Consider the following 27,086-nt stretch of genomic DNA (forward strand, 5'->3'; position numbering starts at 1 on the left):
CTTCCGGTAGGTACCCTGGGTATCATAAGGGCGTACCAAAATTTTTTTTTGCATTTCTGCCCGTTTTAGGCATAACTACGTCGATTCTCGAAAAAAATTTTTTGGTACGCCCTTATGGCACCCGGGTGCCATAAGGGCGTATAATAGGCTGATACGCCCTTATGGCATTTGTAACGCGATATGATATATATAAATATATAAAAAATTGATGTTGGTACTTAAATGAAAGATCTCCATGAGTGTAATGTCAAGATAAGCTTATATCTTTAAAAATGTCAATAGATCACGGAAACAAGGTCATTCCTTCATCATTGATATTTTCTTCATCCAAGAAAATTATTTGGAAGAGAACTATTACGTTGTCTTATTTCAAGAAGATTTGGTTTGATTCAATGTTACTTGGAGCGAGAGATCTAATCACTCCAATCGATAAAATTTTTACGAGGTTCAAGACTAAATTATCTTCGATCGATACAAGTGAATTCTTTATTAAAAAACGATTCTCTTCAATAAGCAATTATTTTATTTCATTTAAAGAATTATTGATTGTTGATTCAACAACTAATTTTTTTATTTATAATGTTATAAGTTTTTCAGAAAAAAACTTTGAGGTTAAAAAATTTTTATTTCTCTATTTGCCGACAAAATATTTATTAATACAGAGAATAGCAAAAATACTTAAATTAATATGCTTAAAACAAGTAAAATAATATGTTAATTGTGGAGTGGCGCCATACTTGGAACAAGTCGGTAATATCTTGAACCAACGTTACCGTCTATTTAAATCCTCGAGAAAGAAATTCTTGGATGACAGTTGTATATATCTTATTTTAAAACAACCAAGTTTCTTGATTCGAGAATCAATTTCTAAGTGAATTTAATTACTTAAAACAACAATGACATTTTGAAAAAGTTTTTCTTTAATCAAATCATTTTTTCTATTAATGTAGGATTATTATTAAAAAAAAAGCCCTCTAAAGTTATCAGTTATCAGTTAGCAGAGAGTATTAACCAGAGGATTCATAGAACCCGATAATCTCGGGCCCAGATACGACACCAGTTAAGTGTAAGGGAAAATAAAAAAGTTTGTTTTAGGTTAAAGGTGTAGAAAAAGTACCAGGGTGAGAATAAGAGTTGATCGCGTGCGAGGAGTTGCTTCCGGTGGTACGAGGAGACTAACGACATCCTCCTCCCTTATCTCGTTGGTCACGTATGCTCTAACATACAACTAAGCCAGTCTGAGATACTGGATACTGCTTTAGATCCCAGATGACGATCACGATTCTAACAAGTCTATAATTTTAAAAGAAAAATTTCAAGACTGGAGAACAAAATTCTTGGCTCAAGAAAATTTGTCGGGTGTCTGAAGGAAGATTGAAATTGTGTTGGCCAAAGTTAAAATTTTTCGAGAAATTCTATTCTTGGTGGGTCATTTTTTCTTAATTCAGATCATAAATACTTGATACAATAAACTTTAATATTTGATAAAGATTTTTAGATACTTTAGAGAAGCAGCGCCACTTACTTCAGCTGAGAAAAAAATTTTCTCACCTTGAGAAAATTTTTCTCGAGAATATTTGATACCCTTTTTATATTATTTTACCGTGCAATTATACATATTGAATGAAAAAAAAAAATGATTAAATATTATTTGATCTTCCCAATAGACATTTTAATTAATAAAAATATTAATGAAAATTAACTTCTATCTTTATATTTAATTTTTTGGAGCTCGAGAGAAATTTTCTCTCGACAAGAAAATTAACTTCTATCAAGAACTTAATTTTTTGGAGCTTCGAGGCTGAATTTTCTCTTGACAACAAGATTTTCTTGACTTAAATAAATTTTCGAGGATCAAGATACGTATTTCTTAAAGCAAGAGAATTAATTTTGTTGGAATAAATGAAATTTCTTATAGAAAAAAAATTTTTTTTCCTCAAGAAAATAATTAAGAAGAAAAATATTTTATTGGCTTAGAACCTTTTTTTTCTAGCAATAACTGGATGGAAATAGACGAGTAGTTGTTTCGAACCCATCATCTGGCATTACTAGACAACTTTGGCGACGGTATGAGGACTGAGGAACGGTATCGATGCATTATTGAGAAAAGCTTTAAAATGGCTCTGGTTCTTGTTGGGAACTTTTGTCAACTACTACTTGTGAATACTACCACCGTTAACAGTACACCAAGACACTTTTTAAAAGACACTGCTAGTTGGGACTAAACTTAAAAGTTTTACAGACTCGAATCCCGAATCCAGAATCCCGAATTCAGAATCTTGGAAGAGAAGAAATAGAATAGGGTGGCTCGAATGGGAATAGAATGAGTTTAAATTTCGTTTTGTTTTTCTTCGGCACTTTAGTTCCATCTAATCGGTTTTGGAGGGTTGCCAAATAAACGAATCGTATGGGTGGTACTTGGTTGCCTTTGAATCAATAGTTTTCCGAATAAAACACCCATTTGCCCACTAAACAATTATTTATTTGATATTTATTCCACAAGAGCTAAAAATTTTTTAGTAAATACATTTTTGTTGCTGATACATCAGGAAGGAAGTGTCATACACTGATAGTAGGATTTAGTTCTATTTAATAAGATTTAGTAATAGTTACACGATAAAAAAATTTTCGTAAAATTTAACATAAAATTTTGTGTAGATGATTTTTTTACACAAAATTTATGTTAATTCTACACATACTGTTTGTATTGATGAAATCAAAATAATTCTGTGTTAAAAGTAACACAAAAATATGTTAAAACTTTCATTGGCTGATTCTCGGATTTCTACACACTTAAATGTTATCCATAACACAAATAAAGTGTTGATTGTAACTTTTTCTTTGTGTTACTCAGATCAGCTGTCAAATATGTGAGTTTTACTAATAATTTAAATATATATATATTTTGTGATTAAAAAAAATACATGAGCAATTGAAAATAATAAATTAAAGGAAAAATACACATGTAGAAAATTAAAAAAACTGTAAGTTTATTTTCTAATAATTTATTAATTTCAATTATTTATTTTTTTGTCTAATTCAAAAAAATAAATGAAAATTAAGTTAGCCGACATCTGAAAATTTTTACAATTTTTTTTAATGAAAAAATTATTACAAAAAAATTAAAAAAAAAAAATTTCACTTGTAGAAAATTTGAAGAATTATTCGTGTAATTTTTTTTAAGTATTTTTTAACTTGTAAATAATTTGTCAAAAAAAATCAACATGTCTGCTAGATTCATAATCATAAAATTTATAATTTTTCTTATTTTATTTATTTCCTCATAATTTAAAATTTATTCTGTCTTCTAGATTCACACTAGAAAGGACATTAACTTTGTAATGAATTTTAAGGTTACAATTCTGTTATCGGATGTTTTAATATAAATTACCCTTTATTTACTTAGTTTTTAATTGCTATACACTACAATTGTATATTTATTAGCTGCATTTAAGTATTTTTTTGCCCTCCGGGCGGAAAGTGGCAACTTTCGTCCCGCTGCGCTAAACTAAGTTGCCGCTTTCCGCCTTCGTCGGACAAAAAAATAGTATACACTCCTCGGGAAGTAAATAAGAAAGCCTCAGATCACATGTTTGTTGACCTCGGCTTCGCCTCGGCCAACAATTACATGTGATCTGAGACATTTCTTACTTTACTTCCCTAGGTGTGTAATATACTATTACGTAATGACACAAATCAAAATCCACCAAATTAAAATGACGTTGAGGTTATCACATTTACATGTCTATCTTGTGTGGCATACGTGACTATATATGAAGAATTCTTTAACATAAATTTTGTGTTGGTTGGCCAGTAACATTAAAAAAGTGTAGTTTTACTTTGAATTAACACTTGAGTGTGTTAAAAAATGGATGGATTGATCAATACAAACCGTTTGTGTAGAATTAACATAAATTTTATGTAAAAAAAACATCTACACAAAATTTTATATTAAATTTTACGAAAATTTTTTTACTGTGTACTAAATGATTTAGTAACAAACCTTTAATTGCCAAATATTTAGTAATAGTTACTGAATAATTTATTAAAGCCCATTGCCACCAAATAAATATTTAGTAGCAACAAATGATTTATTGCTTCGCAATAAATCGTTTATTGCTATTAAACAAATTAATTTTTTAACTAATTTTACCGTATAACCTAACTTTTGTTACTAAAAATAAATCAAAATAATTAAAACAAATAATTTTAAGTTAAAATATAAGGTATTATAAAGAAAATAATCTCATTAAATAATTATTTTTTATTTCAGACATTTATAAAATTTTAAATTAAACAACTTTTTAACATATCAATAATAGACTAATTGAACTAATTTAAACTAAACTCCACTGAGAAATTACATATAAGCCATTTGGGAGGATGTGTCTTTTCAAAGGCAAGATAAATCTTCCAAAATTTGAGCTCAATAAAATAATCTCAGTCAGTTGATAGGTTATGTATGACATTGGAATTAAAGCATTGCCATCTACCGGCAATACTTACCAAACAAATATTTAGTAACTACTACTAAATATTATATGGTGGAAACAAATATTTATTTTTATATAATAAGGTTTTGTTTGTATTAATATAATTTATTTAGAAGAAAAAAATAATTTATTAAACTGTAACAAATAATATTGATGGGTAAAAAATATTTTTTTCTCCCAAATAAATGACTAAAAATTTTTTTTACTAAATCAGTTTATTACTCCGTACTAAATCCTTCTATCAGTGGAGAAATTTTAAAATTTCGTTCAAATTTTTAATATTACCGCGAAAATCTTGGTCTTATAAAAATTTTTAAACAAAAATAATATTTAATTTTATAAAAAATGTTCCTTATGATTTTTTAAAAAAACGAAAATTTTCAAATTCCAAATTAAAAATTCACAATAACAGGTTAAAATTTTTTTTTAATAATTATAAATGTTATTTTTAAAATTATTATGAAATTATTGATCCTAAGAAACTAACATAAGCGTTTTTTATAAAATTAAATTTTACACTTTTGTTTAAAAAAATTTTCTATAGAATCAATATCTTAGTCATAATATCAAAACTTCGTTATTTTTATATAACAAAGCTTTGTTTATATTAATATAATTTATTTAGAATAAAAAAATAATTTATTAAACTGTAACAAGTAATATTAATGGGTAAAAAATATTTAGTATTTTTGCTAATCTCTGTATTAATAAATATTTTGTCGGCAAATAGAGAAATAAAAATTTTTTAACTTCAAAGTTTTTTTCTGACTTAAACTTATAACATTATAAATAAAAAAATTAGTTGTTGAATCAACAATCAATAATTCTTTAAATGAAATAAAATAATTGCTTATTGAAGAGAATTGCTTTTTAATAAAGAATTCACTTGTATCGATCGAAGATAATTTAGTCTTGAACCTCGTAAAAATTTTATCGATCGGAGTGATTAGATTTCTCGCTCCAAAAAATATTAAATCATGACAAGAATTTCTTGAAATAAGACAACTAGTTCTCTTCAAAACAATTTTCTTGGAGCAAGAATATTTTTCTTTAATGAATATAGTTTTTTTTTATCAGTGCAGGGGATTATTGATAAAATTTTATTAGCATAACCGTGGAAAGTTCTTTCGAAGGCCAACAATTGATTCGAGTGGTAACAATGCCGCTTTAACGTTTTAAAGCTTAAACAGTCGATGAATATGCTTTGAATTAGATAGAGTGGTGGATACACTCAATAGTTTTATTGATTTTACTGATAAACTCTTTGGTTTACTCTTTTCAGAAGCCCCTCGGCCCATCCCCAGATGATGTATATCTACAGATGGTGTACCAACAGAATATAGACTCAATGTAACGAGTAATAGCAGGAGCACCAGCGCTGGATAGTCAAAGCTTTGCCAGCGAGCCGCTCGTCAAACACCAGCTACTCGACAAGTTTGATTTTCATTTGCATATTGGAAACTCTACCACACTGATGATACCGCTTATACTCTCTGTTCCTTCAATTCCTCATCCTACTAGTTTCATCGCTTTGTTTCTTTAATTTTACGATAGGATTCATCCAAAAATTTATATCCTAATCTTAACAATAAAAAAAACTAGTAATCTAGCAGTCACTACATGACTGCTTTAGTAAACTATAAATAAATAAAATTTTGCTTTATTAAATAATAAATTTTGTTAAATTAAACTGTAATTTTTTAAATATTAATGTTTTTAAAGATATAAGCTCATCTTGATGTTACACTCATCAAGAGCTTTCATTTGAGTACCCATATGCATTTTTGATATATTTTTCATATATACATATATATAATATATATATATATATATATATATATATATATATATATATATATATATATATATATAATATATATTTTAAAGATATAAGCTCATCTTGATGTTATACTCATCGAGACCTTTCATTTAAGTACCCACATTAATTTTTCATATATTTTATATATTTATATATATTATATATATGTATACATGAAAAATATATCAAAAATTCATGTGGGTACTTAAAAGAAAGGTCTTGGTGAGTGTAACATCGGGATAAGCTTATATCTTAAAAAATGTCAATAGTTCATAAGATACAAGGTCATTTCTTAATTATTGACATTTTTAAAGATATAAGCTCATCCCAAGGTTACACTCATCAAGAGCTTTCATTTAAGTACCCACTTGTATTTTTGATATATTTTTCATATATACATATATATATATATATATATATATATATATATATATATATATATAATATATATATAAATATATGAAAAATTGATGTGGGTACTCAAATGAAAGGTCTCTATGAGTGTAACATCAGGATGAGCTTATATCTTTAAAAATGTCAATAGTTCATAAGATACAAGGTCATTTCTTAATTATTGATATTTTTAAAGATGTAAACTCATCGAAAAATAGATCATTTTTTTAGATTTCAACACAATAAAAATATTTTTCTCAGAAGCTATTTTTGTTTTATCTATTAACTGATAACAATTAACTATTGTACCGGACATAATTCGGGTTTTTTACAGTCGTTAAATTAAAAAAAAACAAAGCAATTAAATTTCTTAAAATATATATATTTATAAATTGCGTCAGTAGTTATCCAAAAGTTGATAATCCAACAGCTAATTTTATTTTTTTCTTTAATATCCAAAAATGAATTTTCAAGGACTATTCGTCCTTATTATTCTTCAACTATACCGTGTAAGATTATAAATTTAAATAATCCTTAAATTATTATTATTATTATTATTATTATTATTATTATTATCATTATTATTTTATTGTTTGTTGGCCATGGAGTTAAAGCTCCTTGCGCCCATTTAAGATACAGAAAAAAATATATATATATATATATATATATATTATATATATATATATATGTATATATACTATAACATTATACAAAATATTTCTAATAAAATATTTCTAACAAAATATTTCTAACAAAATATTCCTAAATATTTCTAACAATTGTAAATTTCAGGACACTGTAGTTTCTGCCTTCGACAGAGATACCATAGAAGCCTACTTACGGCAAAGAGAAACAGTCGGGAAAGCAGAGAAAGAAGTCGACCCGGGAATCCAGATATTGTTGCAAAACTTCAGGACCAAGATAATCACTGACGTCAAAGAGGAACTGCAGACTGTAAGCAAAGATGCGAAGAGTTATCAAAAGCGGTCGTTGATTGCCACCTCGGAATACCTTACAAAAGTGGTAGCAGATGAAATCAAACCAATTAAAGAGCTTCTTATTTCCTTGAACGGTATGAAAAATATTTTCCACGAAGAATTGACAGCTAAGGTGAGAAGCAGTATCAAGGATGAGCTTAGTGCTTTCCAGAGAATGGAAATGGAGTCGTTGGTGTTACGAGTCAAGAATGAAATCATTGAGTCCTTCCAAGCTGAATTTGTTGATGTGAAAACTAGCTTGCAACTTGAAGGAGCTTCAGTGCGCGATTTGGTTGTTAATCAGACGAAGGTTCAATCTGAAGGAAGCTTGATCAATCAGCAAGCTGATGCTAGGATAAGACAGCTGGAAAAAAAGTGCGAAATTAAACGGTTAATTGAAACAGCTGTTCAAGTAGCGGGTGATAATAGTCAAGCTGTGGATCAAAAATTGAAGAATTTGGATGAAGGAATTCAAAATTTGACTCTAGCTCATCATAGTTTGCCGCAAGCAATGTCCAGGTCATTCAAAAATGATGATGGAAATGAATTGGTTGAACGGCTGGAGAAGAAAATTGAAGAATTGAAGCCAAATGCGTCTTGTGAATTGACACCAGTGCTAGCATTGATAAAGAGCACCGTTGAAACAATTAAAAATGATCGGGATGCAAGATCAGAGATATTGATCACTAAATTGGTGGACAAAATTGAGCACCTCCTGACGGCAAAATTGAAATCTAGGACCACGTCTTGTGAATTGTCCAGACATACGAAATCAACTCTGGCTGCGATAAAAGCTGCGACTGATACTTTGTTAAAAACTGCAGCTACGTCTTATGAAGAGAATAAATTGGAGGAAAAGTTTAAGGCATTATTGACCAAGTTTAATGGTAATACAACCGTTGGATTCGATGAAGTGAATAGCAAGCTGAATGCGATTACAGAAACAGCTAGTAGTTGGAGGCAGATTGAGAGTATATTGGCTACTGAAATGGACAAGTTTTTGGGAAAGCAACTTACGAGTATTAAAACTGCTATTGGTGATGTCTTGCCGAATGTTCCGAAGAATGAGAAACCTGAGTTGGGAGGAGAAGATGGGGTTAAGTCGGCTGAGATGATCAAGCTTGAAGATATTGAAATATTGGTTAAAGAAGCTAAGGAGAAAGTTAAGATAGAGTTAGGGGAGGTTGAAAGTAGGATTTTGAAGGCTTTTAATGAGACTATTTTTGATAGGCTTGTTGTAGATGGTAAGGGTTGTATAGAACCTCGTGTTTTAACGGGAGGAGATGATACGGGACGTTTGGGAGGTGATACGGAACATACTGGAGGGGATGATACGGAACATAGTGGAGGGGATGATACGGAACATACTGGGGGAGATGGTAAAGAACATACTGGAGGAGACGATATGGAACATACTGGAGATACGGAAAATTCAGTAGGTGATGATATGGAACATTCAGGAGGAGATGATACAGAACATACTGGAGGAGACATCACGGAACATTCAGGAGGAAATGTCACGGAACATTCAGGAGGAAATATTACAGAACATTCAGAAGGAGACGATACGGAACATTCAGGAGAACATGATACAGAAAGTACTGAAGGAGACGATGCAGAACATTCAGGAGGAGATGATACGGAACATTCAGGAGGAAATGTTACGGAACATTCAGAAGGAAATGTTACAGAACATTCAGAAGGAGACGATACGGAACATTCAGGAGAACATGATACAGAACATACTGAAGGAGACGATGCAGAACATTCAGGAGGAGATGATACGGAACATTCAGGAGGTGATGATACAGAACATACTGAAGGAGACGATGCAGAACATTCAGGAGAAAATGATACAGAACATACTGAAGGAGGCGATGCAGAACATTCAGGAGGAGATGATACGGAACATACTGGAGGAGACGATACAGAACATTCAGGAGAAGATTCTGAAGAACATTAATAAAGAGATGGAGATCATCCGACAGAAACGATTTCGGAAAATAGTTTTTAAAGCTAAAAAGTTAACATAAATATTACAAATAATTTTGATATTACAATAACATTACACGGCCTTTAAATATTACAATAAAATACACGATATTACAATTAAAATATTACAATAAAATACATGGCTTTTAAGTATTTTAATATAGTACCAAACGAATTGAAATTTTTTGCTGGATCAAACAAATTACTGAAGATAAGTCTAATTCGATGGATAAAGCAATGTAACTTATGATTTTCTCTAAACTACTATTATAAATTAATTAATTATGTAAGCTAGCTTTCTTAATTTGTAATTTAATTTAAACCAGCCTTATGAACAGATGTTCTGCATCTCTATAGGACAGATATGCCATTTATTATACTATATATTGATTATCTGTAATATTTTCTGGCTTAATAAATATAAATAAAATAAAAATTAAATTAAATTGATATGTCCTGATTAGGTCTAATAGTTAATTTTCATATTAGTCCATGTAACTAAATTTTTTTCTCTCGATAATATAAATACCATACAACTGAAAAAATGTTTTTATCCGGTAGCAATTGTAATGTGTCAACAATAAGAAATAATTTATAAATGATCAAAGCCGTCATACAATAATTGAAGCATTTATAGTATATTGAAATGAAAAAGTAAGAGAATGTTATTCTGGTTGCACCTGTCACCTAACCTCACTTCCTCATATCTGAATTGAGATTCATGAATAAGTTGCACAGCCCATATCCACTTTTAGCGACAAATAAAATATTTTAAGAGGGAATGTCAACATTAAATTCAATAGCTTGTACGTCGAGTCATTGTGTCCTCAATATTGTATATATTATAAATATATATGAAAGAGATTGAAATTGTATGAGACACATTTAACTCTTCATACAACCGATTTCGCTCTTTACTCTCGAGTTGAGAGGAGGAGGAAGAAAGAAAAGATTAAAGACTCGGAATCGGAATTTAGGTCAGACCACTATCCGCAACACCAGATGCTAGCTGCCATTTATCCATTTCTCAGCGTCTTTATCTTTCATTATTCCTCGGGTCTGTTTTTTTGTTATCAAATGAAACAATTTCTTTTTAATTGCTTCGAGCACAATAAATATTTTTATCTTTAAATTGGTTTTTTCGAGACCAAGTTATTTATTGTAATTACGTATTTATAATTCTATAAAAAAAAAATAATGCGAATGGTGCATAGAAAAAAAAATTTCTTGCCCGGAGAACAAAATTCTTGGATCAAGAAAATTTTCTGATAGGTAAATGGGTGATTCTCTATAAGGACGTCTTAAATCTGTACAAAATTGTTCGACCAAATTATTTTTTATTTTATTAGAAAAAAAATTAACAAGGGCTACAAAACTATCAGCTTAATCATAATAAATAAACAGCCGATTTAATTTTTGCTTTTTCGATATTTGTGTATCTTTTGCCATATAACATCACAGGGGACTGTTTTTTTTTTTTATCAAATTGAGAAAAATCAAGCAAACTATTTCAATGCATTCAACTTTTCAAGTTCTCAATCAATGTTTACATTAATTAGAATAATATTAAGACTTATGGATCGAATTTTATAAATAAAAATAGTTGCCAGGGGACTGAGTTTTCAAGTGGCTCAGACACATATTTCCAGCGCAAACGGTGCTTTGACTTTAAATAAAATGCCGATAAAGCGCTAACAGCCCTATGGTTATTAACTCAAGGCTAGTTAGATCCTTATAAACCTTACAAAAGGTAAAATACCACGCTGGATTTTTTTTTGGCTTTGAACTTCTGGCAGAGGACTGATCTTAAAATGCCTGAGACAAACTTTGGTTTAATGAATATAATGAAACAAATTAATTTTCGGTACTTTTTATTGAAAAAGATTGTTAGTTAACTAATTAAGTTTATAATCATTATGGACCAAATTATATATTATTGACGAATAACTTAGAATTGAATCTTAAAGTTTTAATTTTGGGAATGGGACAGCCCAGGGGACTGTTATTAAGGTGGTTTACCAATTAATAGCAAAAAAACCAAAATTTACTTCATTTTAGTTTTCAATGCTTCAAATAGAAATGTTTTTTTACTTTCGTAACAAATTTTTTTTAGTAACCAAATAACAATTTTTCTAATAAAAAAATGCCTGGGACAACAAAAAACATCCTTACAGAAAATCACCCTTATATTATTTTAGCGTGCAATTATACATATTGAATGAAAAAAAATGATTAAATATTATTTGATCTTCCCATTAGACATTTTAATCAATAAAAATATTAATGAAAATTAACTTCTATCTTTATATTTAATTTTTTTGAGCAAGAGAGAAATTTTCTTTCGACAAGAAAATAAACTTCTATAAATAACTTAATTTTTTGGAGCTCGAGGCTAAATTTTCTCTTCACAACAAGATTTTCTTGACTTAAATAAATTTTTTTGGATTAAGATACGTATATTACACAGTAAAAAATTTTGCGTCATTGCGTCAAAAAATTTTGTGTTAAAAATTTTTGTGTTAAAAATTTAACACTTTTTTGTGTAAATTTAACATTTATTGTGTTCATCTTAATGTGAGTTTATAGAATATGCGAGAAAAAATTATTAGATAGCTCGGACTGGGATTCGAACCCAGAACCTTCCGAAGACATGTCGGCTATTCTACCATTTGAGCTATCCGGTACATTAATATTTCTTAAAGCAAGAGAATTAATTTTGTTGGAATAAGCGAAATTTGTTATAAAAAAAAAATTTTTTTTCTCAAGAAAATAATTAGGAAGAAAAATATTTTCTTGGCTTAGAACCTTTTTTTCTGAAAAAAAAAAAAAAAAAAAAAAAAAACAAAGTAGTTGATAGTTGATAATTGTGCGGATCGATTGGGTGTTATGAGGTAGAGATAGAGATGCCTTAGTACAACATTTATGTAGGGAGTGTTGCTGTTTCTGAGTACTTGAATAATGTTTACTTTGTACATGAATGTTGTAAGCATAAGCATCATGAAAATGTTAGCGTTTGGGAGATACACACTGAGGATTCCCATTGAGAGGAGTGCCTCCTTGAAAGCTCCTGTATTCCAAAGTCTAGACGCTCTAGTGGAACGATGAAACCTGCTGAAACTCTACTATTTCCACCCACGAACCCACGAACCCACCAACCCACCAACCTACCAACTCCTATCTCAGCTTAACTACTCTTACACACATATACATGTCTATTATTTATGTATTATAAATCTCCCGCAATCACTCTCAACTCTGTTAATTGAATCGCTAATTAACTGCATTATCTACTGGGGTTAGATCAATGGGTCTTTGGAACAAAATTATAATATTTTTATTAAGGTACAGGCTAAGGAAGATTTTTAAAAAAATCTAAAATATTGTATTTAATTATCAAAATGTATCATTAATCTTTATTTAAATACATTTAAATATAATAAAGTAATGGTAATTTTTACCATAAACAAACTAAACTTTTACAAGAACCAGAATATGCGTTATTTTAGGTGGGGTAATAAACATACTGGAAATAGTTAAACTGTACTTAATAAAATAGCTATTAGAGATTAATCATCACTTCAATTTACCAACAATACGTTTTTAAGATTAAGATAAACATCAAAAGGATTATTTTAAATAATAAAATGTAGCCAGTCCCATGGCTAAGCGGTATAATACTTGTCATGCTTGCTTGGGACTGGTGAGGCGTGGGTTCGAATCCCGGTGTGAGCTGAAATTTAATTTTCAGTGAACATCGGTGCTCGTAACTCACGCCGGGCTGTACAGGTTTGGGTTTTCGATGGTTTCCCCAAGCCCTGTGCTACCGGTAGGGCACAGGCAAATGCGTGCAGTTTCCCCAAAGTCGGCCCATCGCCGCATTACTCTCCAGGCTGAGAAAAAGTATGTAATACCGCCAAACTTATTCTGCCAAACTTAATGTACCGATCAGCCTGGAGTCCCCTTCCGGTCTCGGCCGGACCCCCATCGAGACAGAAGTCTGAAAAGCGGTGTTAAAATAAAAAAAAAATAAATAATAAAATGTAAAATAATAAACAAATGCTTACCATTTACTCAAATCCTTTTTTATAAATTGTTCAGCGGTACTTTAGCATATTTAGGATGATTAAATCTACAAGACAGGGAACGTCCTATCGGGACTCTATAAACTTGTCAAGACATTTCTATCCAAGACACTTCTACTAGAGTAGCCTTTAGCAAGAGCGGTTATTTTGCACGACTCATGATGCGAAGCATCAGAGAGTGCTTTACGATCGAAAAATTTTTTTCGCGGCTATTTTTATTATTATAGCCTTGTTAGTTCACGGAATCAAGATATTTTGCATACTATTGTCGAGATAATTTAATGGAGATTATTTTCATACTTTTTAAAAATTGATTTACTGCAATAGAATTGGAAAAAAACACCAAAATAGGTCAAAAAATTTTCCTGTCCGTCATGTGTGAAACCCGGAAACACTGTAACTTGTGAAAAAATCCATTATTTGAGTTAAATTTTTTTTTAAAGAATTCTAATCGACGATTGTAGGTCACTGAATGCGAATGATTAATTAATTCAGTGTCGTTTAATTGCAATTAATAAAAAACGAAAACTACAAGACTGTATATCTATATATATCCATGTAAAATTAACATGGATAGTGATATATCTATATCTATAGATATTATGTACATTTTATTCCACCAGGGGCGCCTGTGCATCACTTTCCTAGTACAGCTGTTTTTTTTTTAATTATTTTTTTTCTTTTTATTTTGCACGACTCATGTGTTCTTTTTCGTTATTTATTGATAAATAATTGGATATTTTTTTTTTTTATATATTTCATAATTAAATGAGCATTATGAGTCGTGCACTTATGGATTTTCCAAACTTTCTTTTAAATATAATTACTGTCACTTGGGCCTTATTACCCTCAAGTACCTTAATTAAACAAACTAAATATTTTTTATTTTTCAGATCATTTAACTTTCATTTATATTATTTAATAATTAATAATTTATTTATTTATTTACCGATATGGTCAATAAAAAAATGAAAAATTATTGTATAGTCACTATAAAAATATCCAAAATTCTTCAAATATTAATTTTAGCATAAATTACTTTTTAAAATGAATTATAAATAATTAAATAAAGAATTGTTAATTTTTTATTTTACTTTGTGAAAATATCTAATAGACTTTTTAGATAATTAATTTGACGAGTTATTTACAAAATATTTAACGGAGTTAATGTCCATAATACCTCGATAGGATTTAACTGTATAGGAAGTGAATTTAAAAATCCCGGCGTGTTATTTGTGTGTATAAACAAGCCACCAAACAAACAAACAAACAAACAAACGAACGAACGAACGAACAGTACTGCGTATTCGCTTTGTTACCCCAAGATAATAAAGTGTAGGATGTACTGCGGGCGCTTACCTTATCTTGCATGCTCGTATGCGCACTGTAAAACTCACTGGAGAACTCCCTTATGCTTATTCACTCTGGATTTATATAAATTCGCGTCCAACTCACTGGATAACGAGTAGAGTGTGTATCTTTTTAATATAAACATCCAGTTACTCAATATCCGCTCTGTGGCTTCAATAACAACCTTCATTACTTTTATTTGAACTTAAACAACAACAATAATAATATTCTTATATATAAATATAAATATCTCATAAAATTATTATCACTATTCAAGGAGTCTTTTATAAAAAATAATTATTTCACCGCAAACTTAAATCTAAAATGTAAACGAGTAAATAAAATAGTTTGGTAATTAAAATTATTCAATTAAAAGTTTTTCTTCTACTAGTCCAAAGCTGGGGTGCTACCGAATGAACTTTTATTATTTTTATTTATTATTATTTTACAAGAATTATTTGTTGAAAAATTTTCCAATATAACTTGATCAATCAAATTATTTATTAAGTGTTAAGAAATATTTATTAACAGTTAATAAGTAATTTATTAAGTACAATTTATTAACTGTTCATAAATATTTATTAATGGTTAATGAATATTTGTTAACTGTTAATAAATATTTGTTAATTATTAATAAATGCTTATTAACTATTAATAAATGTACTTTCCTCCCAAATAAATATATATTAAATGTTAAAAAATATTTAATAAATTAAATAATTGTCTTCATAGTTAGTGAATCCTTCTCTAGATACATAATTAAGAAGTGACCTTGTATCTTGTGAACTATCGACATTTTTAAAGATATAAGCTCATCTCGATATCACACTCTATGAGACCTTTCATTTGAGTACCCACATCAATTTTTTATATATTTAATATATTTAATATATTTCATATATTTCACAAATACCAAATATATAAAATATATATGAAAAATTGATGTGAGTACTCAAATTAAAGGTCTCGATGAGTATAGCGTCAAGATGAGCTTATATTTAAAAAAATGTCAATTATTAAGTACTGACACTACTATCTTGTCAACTAATGATATTTTTAAGAATATAAGCTCATCTTGATATTATACTCATCGAGACCTTTAATTTGAGTACCCACATCAATTTTTCATATATTTTATATATTTATATATATTATATATTATATACATGTATATATGAAAAATATATCAAAAATGCATGTGGGTACTCAAATGAAAGCTTTTGATGAGTGTAACATCAGGACGAGCTTATATCTTTAAAATATATATATATATGAAAAATATATCAAAAATGCATGTGGGTACTCAAATGAAAGCTCTTGATGATTGTAACATCAAGATGAGCTTATATCTTTAAAAATATCAATATTTAAAAAAGTACAGTGCATTTTAACAAAATTCTTTATTTAATAAAGCAAAATTTAATTTATTTATAGTTCACTACGGCAGTCACGTAGTGACTGCAAGGTTGCTAGTAAAAATAAACGAATAAACCTGGTAATTAGTATAAATTATCAATAATATCAATAATGATTAGGAGCGATTATCGAATTAATGTGGGAGGATCTAAAATGTAACAAGCCATGGAGCGGTGGCGTCTATCGTGGAATAGGATATCGTTCAGACGATAATCCACGATCTACGGCTTATAGCAATTGAGTGCGGTAATGGGGTTGTTACGCATTTGATATAAAGCCTCGTTCGCACCAACCACGACATACACTCCTAACTATATATATATAAACATATATATATATATAGATAGATAGGATGCGGCTTGGATCCTCGATCCTCGATCCTCGATACATTGCCAATACAGTTACTGATACTGATACTGATTCTGATACTGATACCTGATACACCTAGGAGCTCATTCTCGGGCACTTGATCCATATTGACGCTTCCAACAATCGTAAGCATAAAACCCCCTTAACCTCTTCTGCGCAACGAGCTGATACTGCGTAGGCGTAATGGTCACTAACATACAACATACAACACACAACAGACCGACACTTTAGCCCCGGACTTAACCGACTGGTTCCTATTTTATTACCTCGTTTACCCAGTCGCTATTTCCCTTTAGTCGTTCAATCAGATCACAACATTTCGTCTTTTCCCCTTGGTTCTTTTTATTAAGTTTGAAAAATCTTCAGGTTTTTAATATGACAGCGAAAATATTCGTCTTACACTGATAGAAGGATTAGTTTATATTTTATAAGCTTTATTAACTGTTAATAAATGATTTTTTAACATCATAGGATTTAATAAATATTTATTAACAATAAATTATTTATTAAATACCATTTATTAAATGTTAATAAATATTTGTTAATTATTAATAAATGTACTTTCCACCCAAATAAATATTTATTGAATGTTAAAAAATATTTATTAGAATTTAATAAATTAAATAATTGTCCTCAAATAAATTAAATTATTAATAGTTAATAAATCGTTCTATCAGTGTACGATTTATTAAATGTCAATAAATATTAATTAAAAAAAAGTAAAAAAATTAAATTACACTTTCCAGGATTCGAACCCAGGACTTTAATTTGGAAGTTTTGGACCTCTATAACTTTGAAAAATTTTTAAATAAATGATAATTTTATTTTTTTTAATTTCCTCTACACTGATGGAAGGATTTTTTTTATATTTAATAAGCTTTATTAACTGTTAATAAATCATTTTTTTAACATCATAGGATTTAATAAATATTTATCACCAGTAAATAAATTATTTATTAAATACTATTAATTAAATGTTAATAAATATTTGTTAGCTGTTAACAAATATTTATTTAAAATAAAAAGCAAAAATAATTTTCTTTTGACACTTTTTATAACTCTACAGCTGGAATACATGATAATAATTAAATTCACTAAATAAATTAACGTTTTTAATATTTAAAAATATAAAAGATAATTATTCACTGTGATAGAATTTGCTATTTTACAATAAACGTTATTATAATGTAATATAATTAATCCAAATAATTTATAAAGATGATTTTTGTTTATAAGCAATCCTTATATCATATAAAATTGCAAGCCAAACAAATTCACTCAACAAAATATTTATTAACTGTTAATAAATATTTGTTAATTATTAATAAATGCTTATTAACTATTAATAAATGTACTTTCCTCCCAAATAAATATTTATTGAATGTTAAAAAATATTTAATAAATTAAATACTTGTCTTCGAATAAATTACATTATTAACAGTTAATAAATCCTTCTATCAGTGTATATAAGTGATGTGATAATAATATGATGTGCCTCATTGAAAAAAGCAACAAAAGGAATATAATAATAGGATCTTTTGTCGAACAGTAACAGCCAATTATTGGAATTATCCGGCGCTAAGACCAAAACACTGAAGCTTAAACAAATTGATGAGCTCACTACATTTGTATATAATTGATTTTTTATTTAATATAATTTTAAATAGAGGAAATTTATTGTCGAGAAATTAAATTCTTTGGTAGAAATTAATTTCCGGGCCTTGGTTTACTTCTGGCGCAATCAAAGTTAAAACACACGGTGGGAAAAAAAAAATATAAAAATATAAAATGAAAAACAAGTAAAAGCAAACAAAGAGATGTGGATGCGGATTGCGCGTGATGTGTGTCCGCTGGCAGACGGATAGAGGACACTGCCAAAGGGATGAAAAGTAAAGGCCCCAGGGCTACTTTATATTTACAAGTGTTTTCAACACACAAAGCATCTTTATATTTCTATCATCAACGGCGTGTTGATTTTTATTTTTCAGAAAAAATATCTATTATTGTATACAAATTTATTCGCCAGGAATAACGCATATTATATTTTATGTTAATAAATTTTATTGCTGAGAAATAAATTAGAGTTTTGACACAAATATAATTTTATTTGTATTTAATATAATTATATTAGATACATGTGTTTAGTAAAATCACCACAAGCGTTGCTTTAATACCAGCCACCTTTAATTAATAAAAGAGTAAAAAGTAAAACTGCAGTTATCTAAAAAAGTTATTTACACTGTAATCACTTATTGAGATTTTCAAGAAAAATTACTATTTTTGTTTTATATAATTCGTATTTTAATTAATTTTTTATTAATTTTGCTTGTCTTAAAAAATAAAAAAGGCCATTCGGCAGCCGAAATGGAAGTAGATTTCATGATCGATAATAAAAATACTACTAGGGTTGCATACAAAAAAAAAAATAAATTTCTGTTTGATTAAACAACAATGACGTCAAAACGAATGCAAAAGTGAAATTTCATTAAATCTGTCTGAGAAAGTAGGTGATTTTTGGCCTAGACTGATAATAAGGTACACAAATTAAAGCTTATTTGATAAACCTTCAGATGCCATTTATAGAATTTTAATAAGATATCACGTTCAATTGTAATTGCACGGAAATAAGGTAAAAGTGAAAATTTTTTGCGATTTTGAAAATTTTTGAATTGCTCTCATTTCTAAACTAATCGACAGATTTAGCTCATCTTAGAACTTAACCTCGGAAATCGTCCTAAGAATAAGTATGTTACGTTTTATTGAGATCCGTATAGAATTACGGGAGTTAGAGAAGAGACACTGCCGATTATATCGTATATATATAAATACATACATATATGTATAAACTTTTGAACCATATGCATTTTCTGAATCCGCTTGACGAGCTGAGTCGAAATATAGCAAAATTTTTCAAAAGTTCCGTCATGAAGACCAATGCAATAGTTAGATTTCTATGAAATCTACTAAAAAACGCTCTTTTAACTATTCTGCAGTTAATCTGTAGGAAAAATTCAAATGAAACTATTACTGTAAAAATTCAATTATTTGATAATTAATGTGTTATTAAAAAAAAAGTCTCTGAAATCGGTCTTCTTAAATTTAAAATTCTAAACTAGTTAACATTTTTTACAATAAAAAAAAAGAATAACTTTTAATATTTTAATATAGTTTGCTTGTAATAAATTGATTTTAGTGTGAAAAATTGTTTTAATTACAATTTATCTATGAAGTACATTAAATTTTTAGATTTTACATATCTACTTATCAATTATTTTTAATTAATCACATATTAAGAGTTTTAAGAAAAATTACTATTTTTTAGATATAATTCGTATTTTAATTAATTTTTTATTAATTTTGCTTGTCTTAAAAAATAAAAACCGCTCTTTTAACTATACTGCAGTTAATCTGTAGGAAAAATTTTAATAAAACTATTATTATAAAAATTCAATTATTTGATAATTAATGTGTTATTAAAAAAAATGTCTCTAAAATCGGTCTTCTTAAATTTAAAATTCTAAACTAGTTAACATTTTTTACAATAAATAAAAAGGATAACCTTTAATATTTTAATATTGTTCGCTAGTAATAAATTAATTTTAGAGTGAAAAATTGTTTTAATTACAAATTACCTATGAGTTATCGTCACTCTTGCAGTAACTATAAATAATAATATCCGATTAGAATAAAGAACCTTAAAAAGGTGACTAATTAACCCGGTGACTCGTCAACATGTCTTCGACAAAAGAAAGCAGAAATTGCTGTTTGATTGTAGACCCTCTTGAGCAGTTAAGTGAACGACGTAGACAGTAGACAGTAGACAGTAGACAAAAGACATTACTTAACAGAGAGGATATATTTATACAAAGTGGTCAAACCGGGAACCGAGAACCAAGAACCGGGAGCCTAAGCCACGCAACTCGAGTACCCACCAACAGAAATATTCATTACCATCTTATTCGTCTGGTGGGACATCAAAGACCGACTCAACAACGCCGCCGTCTTCAGATTATTGTTTTATATCAAGCAAGCTCGGAATAGTAAAAAATAATCAACAGTTATTTTTATTTTATTTTAATTTATTATATTTAATATTGTTTACAAGGTTTACCAGGTTCCGTATGGCCGACAGGAGTATCTGAATCCGCAGAATACGTAGAAAGAGCACTTCCAGTCGGGGCAGTGCTTGCTTATGCACTCGCTGTCCTTTGAACACGTTAAAATTATTTTATTTTTTTATTTAAACGACTTTTTAAATCAAAAGATGAAACTTTTACTGTGTAAAGTTTAAAAAAATATTTTTCTATTAAAAAAAAATAATTTTTATAATATTTATTATAATTTATCAAGATTTTTGCCTTTTTAGAAGGATTTAATAAGATTTAGTAATAGTTACTAAATTATTTAGTAACAAACCTTTAATTACCAAATATTTAGTAATAGTTACTAAATAATTTATTAAAGCCCATTGCCACCAAATAAATATTTAGTATAAACAATTGATTTATTGCTTCGCAATAAATCGTTTAATGCTATTAAACAAATTAATTTTTTAATTAATTTTACCGTATAACCTAACTTTTGTTACTAAAAATAAATCAAAATAATTAAAATAAATAATTTTAAGTTAAAATATAAGGTATTATAAAGAAAATAATCTCATTAAATAATTATTTTTTATTTCAGACATTTATAAAATTTTAAATTAAACAACTTTTTAACATATCAATAATAGACTAATTGAACTAATTTAAACTAAACTCCACTGAGAAATTACATATAAGCCATTTGGGAGGATGTGTCTTTTCAAAGGCAAGATAAATCTTCCACATTCGAGCTCAATAAAATAATCTCAGTCAGTTGATAGGTTATGTATGACATTGGAATTAAAGCATTGCCATCTACCGGCAATACTTACCAAACAAATATTTAGTAACTACTACTAAATATTATATGGTGGAAACAAATATTTATTTTTATATAATAAGGCTTTGTTTATATTAATATAATTTATTTAGAATAAAAAAATAATTTATTAAACTGTAACAAATAATATTAATGGGTAAAAAATATTTTTTTCTCCCAAATAAATGACTAAAAATTTTTTTACTAAATCAGTTTATTACTCCGTACTAAATCCTTCTATCAGTGGAGAAATTTTAAAATTTCGTTTAAATTTTTAATATTACGGCGAAAATCTTGGTCTTATAAAAATTTTTAAACAAAAATAATATTTAATTTTATAAAAATTGTTCCTTATGATTTTTTAAAAAAACCAAAATTTTCAAATTCCAAAATAAAAATTCACAATAAAAGGTTAGAATTTTTTTTTAATAATTATAAATGTTACTTTTAAAATTATGATGAAATTGATCCTAAGAAATTAACATAAGCGAAATTTTTTTTATAAAATTAAATTTTACACTTTTGTTTAAAAAAATTTTCTATAGAATCAATACTTTAGTCATAATATTAAAAATTCGTTATTTATATATAACAAAGCTTTGTGTATATTAATATAATTTATTTATAATAAAAAATTAATTTATTAAACTGTAAAAAATATTATTGATCGCTAAATATTTTTTTCTCCCGAATAAATAACTAAAAATTTTATTACTAAATAAGTTTATTACTCCGTAATAAATTAGTGTATAAAATTAAATTTTGACTAACTTTTATCTCAAAAATTTTCTATACGACCAATATATTAGCCGTAATATCAAAACATAAAACAATAAATAATTTTAACAAAAAATTAGGCAAAAATCTTGGATATAAAAATAGAATTTTTTAACATCATAGTATTTAATAAATATTTATTAACAGTTAATAAATTATTTATTAAATACCATATTTATTAATGGTTAATGAATATTTGTTAACTGTTAACAAATATTTATTAATCCAAATAATTTATAAAGATGATTTTTGTTTATAAGCAATCTTTATATCATATAAAATTGCAAGCCACACAAATTCACTCAACAAAATATTTATTAAATGTTAATTAATATTTGTTAATTATTAATAAATGCTTATTAATGATTAATATATGTACTTTCCTCCCAAATAAATATTTATTAAATATTAAAAAATATTTATTAAAATTTAATAAATTAAATAATTATCTTCAAATAAATTAAATTATTAATAGTTAATAAATCGTTCTATCAGTCTACGATTTATTAAATGTCAATAAATATTAGTTAAAAAAAAGTAAAAAAATTAAATTACACCTCCCAGGATTCGAACCCAGGACTTTAATTTGGAAGTTTTGGACCTCTGTAACTTTGAAAAATTTTTAAATAAATGATAATTTTATTTTTTTTAATTTCCTCTTCACTGATGGAAGGATTTGTTTATATTTAATAAGCTTTATTAACTGTTAATAAATCATTTTTTTAACATCATAGGATTTAATAAATATTTATCACCAGTAAATAAATTATTTATTAAATACCATTAATTAAATGTTAATAAATATTTGTTAACTGTTAACAAATATTTATTTAAAATAAAAAGCAAAAATAATTTTTTTTTGACACTTTTTATAACTCTACAGCTGGAATACATGATAATAATTAAATTCACTAAATAAATTAACGTTTTTAATATTTAAAAATATAAAAGATAATTATTCACTGTGACAGAATTTGCTATTTTACAATAAACGTTATTATAATGTAATATAATTAATCCAAATAATTTATAAAGATGATTTTTGTTTCTAAGCAATCTTTATATCATATAAAATTGCAAGCCAAACAAATGCACTCAGCAAAATATTTATTAACTGTTAATAAATATTTGTTAACTATTAATAAATATACTTTCCTCCCAAATAAATATTTATTGGTTAAAAAATTAAATAATTGTCTTCAAATAAATTAAACTATTAATAGTTAATAAGTCCTTCTATCAGTGAATAAATTAAAAAAAAAAAAACTTACATAATTGTCAGCACACATGTAACGAAACTTAGCTTCTCCAATTTTCCAAATCCAAAAAAGCAGCGCAATAAAGAGCCACTGCTTCATACTATCAACTAAATAGTCAGAGAGTTGACGAGCTTCTAATAAAAAACGTATTAATTAACCCCGTGGATATTTAAAGCGATACTTTGAAGGTCTGATACATTAGTATTACTTAAAAAATAAAAAATTAAATATAGACGAAATATATAAAAGTAATTAATGGATCTTTAACAGATTATCCCAGCAGTTTGTTAAATATTTAATTAAAGTTAACAAGAGCTTTTGTTTCCTCTACAGAGAATCGGTTTTATATTTATAGACAGAGAGATGAACAATGCGCGTTAATGTCATCAATCGAAATTCAGTTAAATTGGATTTTCTATTGTCCTGGTACCGTTAAATGCAATACATTGTACAAACGAGACAGCATCACTCCGACAGACAACAGACACCATCTCGTCAAATTAATCTCTCATACATACACTCACACCAATTTAAATCGGAATTATCCGGCTGGCAATTGAATATTCTTACGACTTTATCAGATATTATTTATATTTTTCCGTCGAGTCTATCTGTATGTTAGCTGCGCCGGAAGAATAAATATAAATATAGAGAATGGCCCATTTGGGAGAGATATTTCTTCAGATAGTACCACTACTATACACTCGGAAAAAAGATGAACAAGGAGCAGCTTCTTGAGAACATTACCCGAGAAAAAAGAGAAATTCCGATTGGTAGACTAGTAAGACGTGGTTACACGTTAATCGAGATAAATCGAGATATTTATAGGTCTTATATAACCCTCCCGATCTGCCGATTCGGGTTATACTATAGCTATTGTGGGAATAATAATGATAATAATTTTTTTAAGCTTAAAACTTCTTACCTCTGTTTATTAGGAAATTATAAGCAGCTAATTTGATTAATTTTTTCGATTAATCGACACATTTGGAACTTATTAATGGTTAATCTATACTGATAGACATTTATATTAAATAGTAATTACATTTTTTTTAAGTATTTAATAAAAGATTTATTTGAGTTATAAGCTACGAAAAAGTTTATTAAATAGTAATTAAATTTTTATGTCAGTTTCTAATTTTAGAAGTATTTTATTAAATTTTAGAGGTATTGAATACGTGTTTATTTATATAGTAAGTGAATTAATATTAAAAATAATTGATAAGTAGATGTAAAGAAAAATTTGTTGTAATTTATAGATAAATTGTAATTAAAATAATTTTTTACACTAAAATTAATTTATTAGCAAACTATGTTAAAATATTAAAAGTTATTCTTTTTATTAATATAAAAAATGTTAACTAGGTTAGAATTTTAAATTTAAGACTTGGACCGATTTTAGAGACATTTTTTTTTAATCACATTAATTATCAAATATTGAATTTTTATAATAATAGTTTCATTTAAATTTTTCCGACAGGTTAACTGCAGTATAGGGGGCGTCCATAAATTACGTTAGACATTTTTGAGAATTTTTTAACCCCCCCTCCCCCCTTGATGAGATTTCGTAAGATTTTCCTCAACTCCCTCCCCCCTCCCCTAATCTCACGCGAGATTGTTCAAAATTTATTTTTTGGCTGTAAACGGGTTGGATTATTGAGAAAAAAAGTGCCATTCGGCTACACCCGACATGGATAGGTAGATTTTTTGTCTGAATATTGAAAAAAACACGTTATTAAAAGGCCGTAATATCCTAAAATTTATTTTTTATTATATTTTTGCAAATAACGATATGAGACTGACTACAGCAAATAGATATTTAAAGACATCTACCTAAAAAATAGGATTTTTTACATATAAAAGTCATTTGATGATAAAAGCTAAAATTTAATTTATCATTGATTTTTTTTGAATTTTCTCAACTACGAAATAAATTGAAAAAAGTATTAAAAGTCGACGAACAATAGTTTAAATTGAAGATAATTAAACATATTATGACAAAATTGTATTAAAATTACGACATGAGACCGGCTACCACCGATAGATTTCTAAAGAAATCTATACCTTAAAAATTAGTGAATCCTATCGATCAATAATCAAATTAAACAATCGAGCGCTACTTTTCTGCTCTGCAGGGTTCAGACGAATACGACAAACACTATTGTGTCAAATTTGGCCATATTTTATTATAGAAATACTTTTTCACGCAATTTTACACTGTTTTCTGCTAGAGAAAAAATTACGTAATATTTGTTAAGATCCCCCCCTTCCCCCTAAGTGAGATTTGGTAAGATTTAGCATGATCCACTCCCCCCCCCTCCCCCCTAAAACACCTCACGTAATTAATGGACGCCTCCATAGTTAAAAGAGCGTTTTTTATTTTTTAAGACAAGCAAAATTAATAAAAAATTGATTAAAATACGAAATATATCAAAGAAAAATAGTAATTTTTCTTGAAACTCTCAATATGTGATTAATTAAAAGTAATTGATAAGTAGATATGTAAAACCTAAAAATTTGTTGTGCTTCACAGATAAATTGTAATTAAAGCAATTTTTCACACTAAAATTAATTTATTACAGGCAAACTATATTAAAATATTAAAGGTTAGCCTTTTTATTTATTGTAAAAAATGTTAACTAGTTTAGAATTTTAAATTTAAGACTTGGACCGATTTCAGAGACATTTTTTTTAATAACACATTAATTATTAAATAATTGAATTTTTACAATAATAGTTTCAATGAAGTGCAACAAATTTTTAGGTTTTACATATCTACTTATCAATTATTTTTAATTAATCACATATTGAGAGTTTTAAGAAAAACTACTATTTTTGTTTGATATAATTATTAATTTTGCTCGTCTTAAAAAATAAAAAACGCTCTTTTAACTATATTGCAGTTAATTTGTTGACGAGGAAAAATTTTAATGGAACTATTATTGTAAAAATTCAATTATTTGATAATTAATGTGTTATTAAAAAAAATATCCGTCTCTTAAATCGGTCTTCTTAATTTCAAATTTTAAACTAGTTAACAATTTTTACAATAAATAAAAAGGTTAACCTTTAATATTTTAATATAGTTTGCTAATAAATTAATTTTAGTATGAAAAATTGTTTTAATTACAATTTATCTATGAATTACAACAAAATTTTTTCAATATTAATTTGTTTACTATATAAATAAACACGTATTAAATACTACTAAAGTTCTAAGCTGTCAAAAATTCAATCAATATTCAAAAATCTCT

General features: G+C 27.3%; 2 protein-coding genes across 4 annotated transcripts in view; one reads left to right on the top strand and one right to left on the bottom strand.

Moving 5' to 3' along the window:
* LOC123270441 (teneurin-m) overlaps window positions 1-27,086 on the bottom strand; it is a 223,831-nt gene that overhangs the window by 177,869 nt on the left and 18,876 nt on the right. The gene's annotated exons all lie outside the window — the stretch shown is intronic.
* On the top strand, window positions 7,167-10,039 carry LOC123270811. The gene is made up of 4 exons (XM_044736961.1): window positions 7,167-7,214; window positions 7,498-9,094; window positions 9,137-9,174; window positions 9,295-10,039. The coding sequence occupies exons 1-4, from the start codon at window positions 7,167-7,169 to the stop codon at window positions 9,643-9,645; spliced, it is 2,034 nt and encodes a 677-aa protein (XP_044592896.1). The 3' UTR covers window positions 9,646-10,039.

This window comes from Cotesia glomerata, linkage group LG8 (assembly GCF_020080835.1).
Source record: "Cotesia glomerata isolate CgM1 linkage group LG8, MPM_Cglom_v2.3, whole genome shotgun sequence".
NCBI lineage: Eukaryota > Metazoa > Arthropoda > Insecta > Hymenoptera > Braconidae > Cotesia > Cotesia glomerata.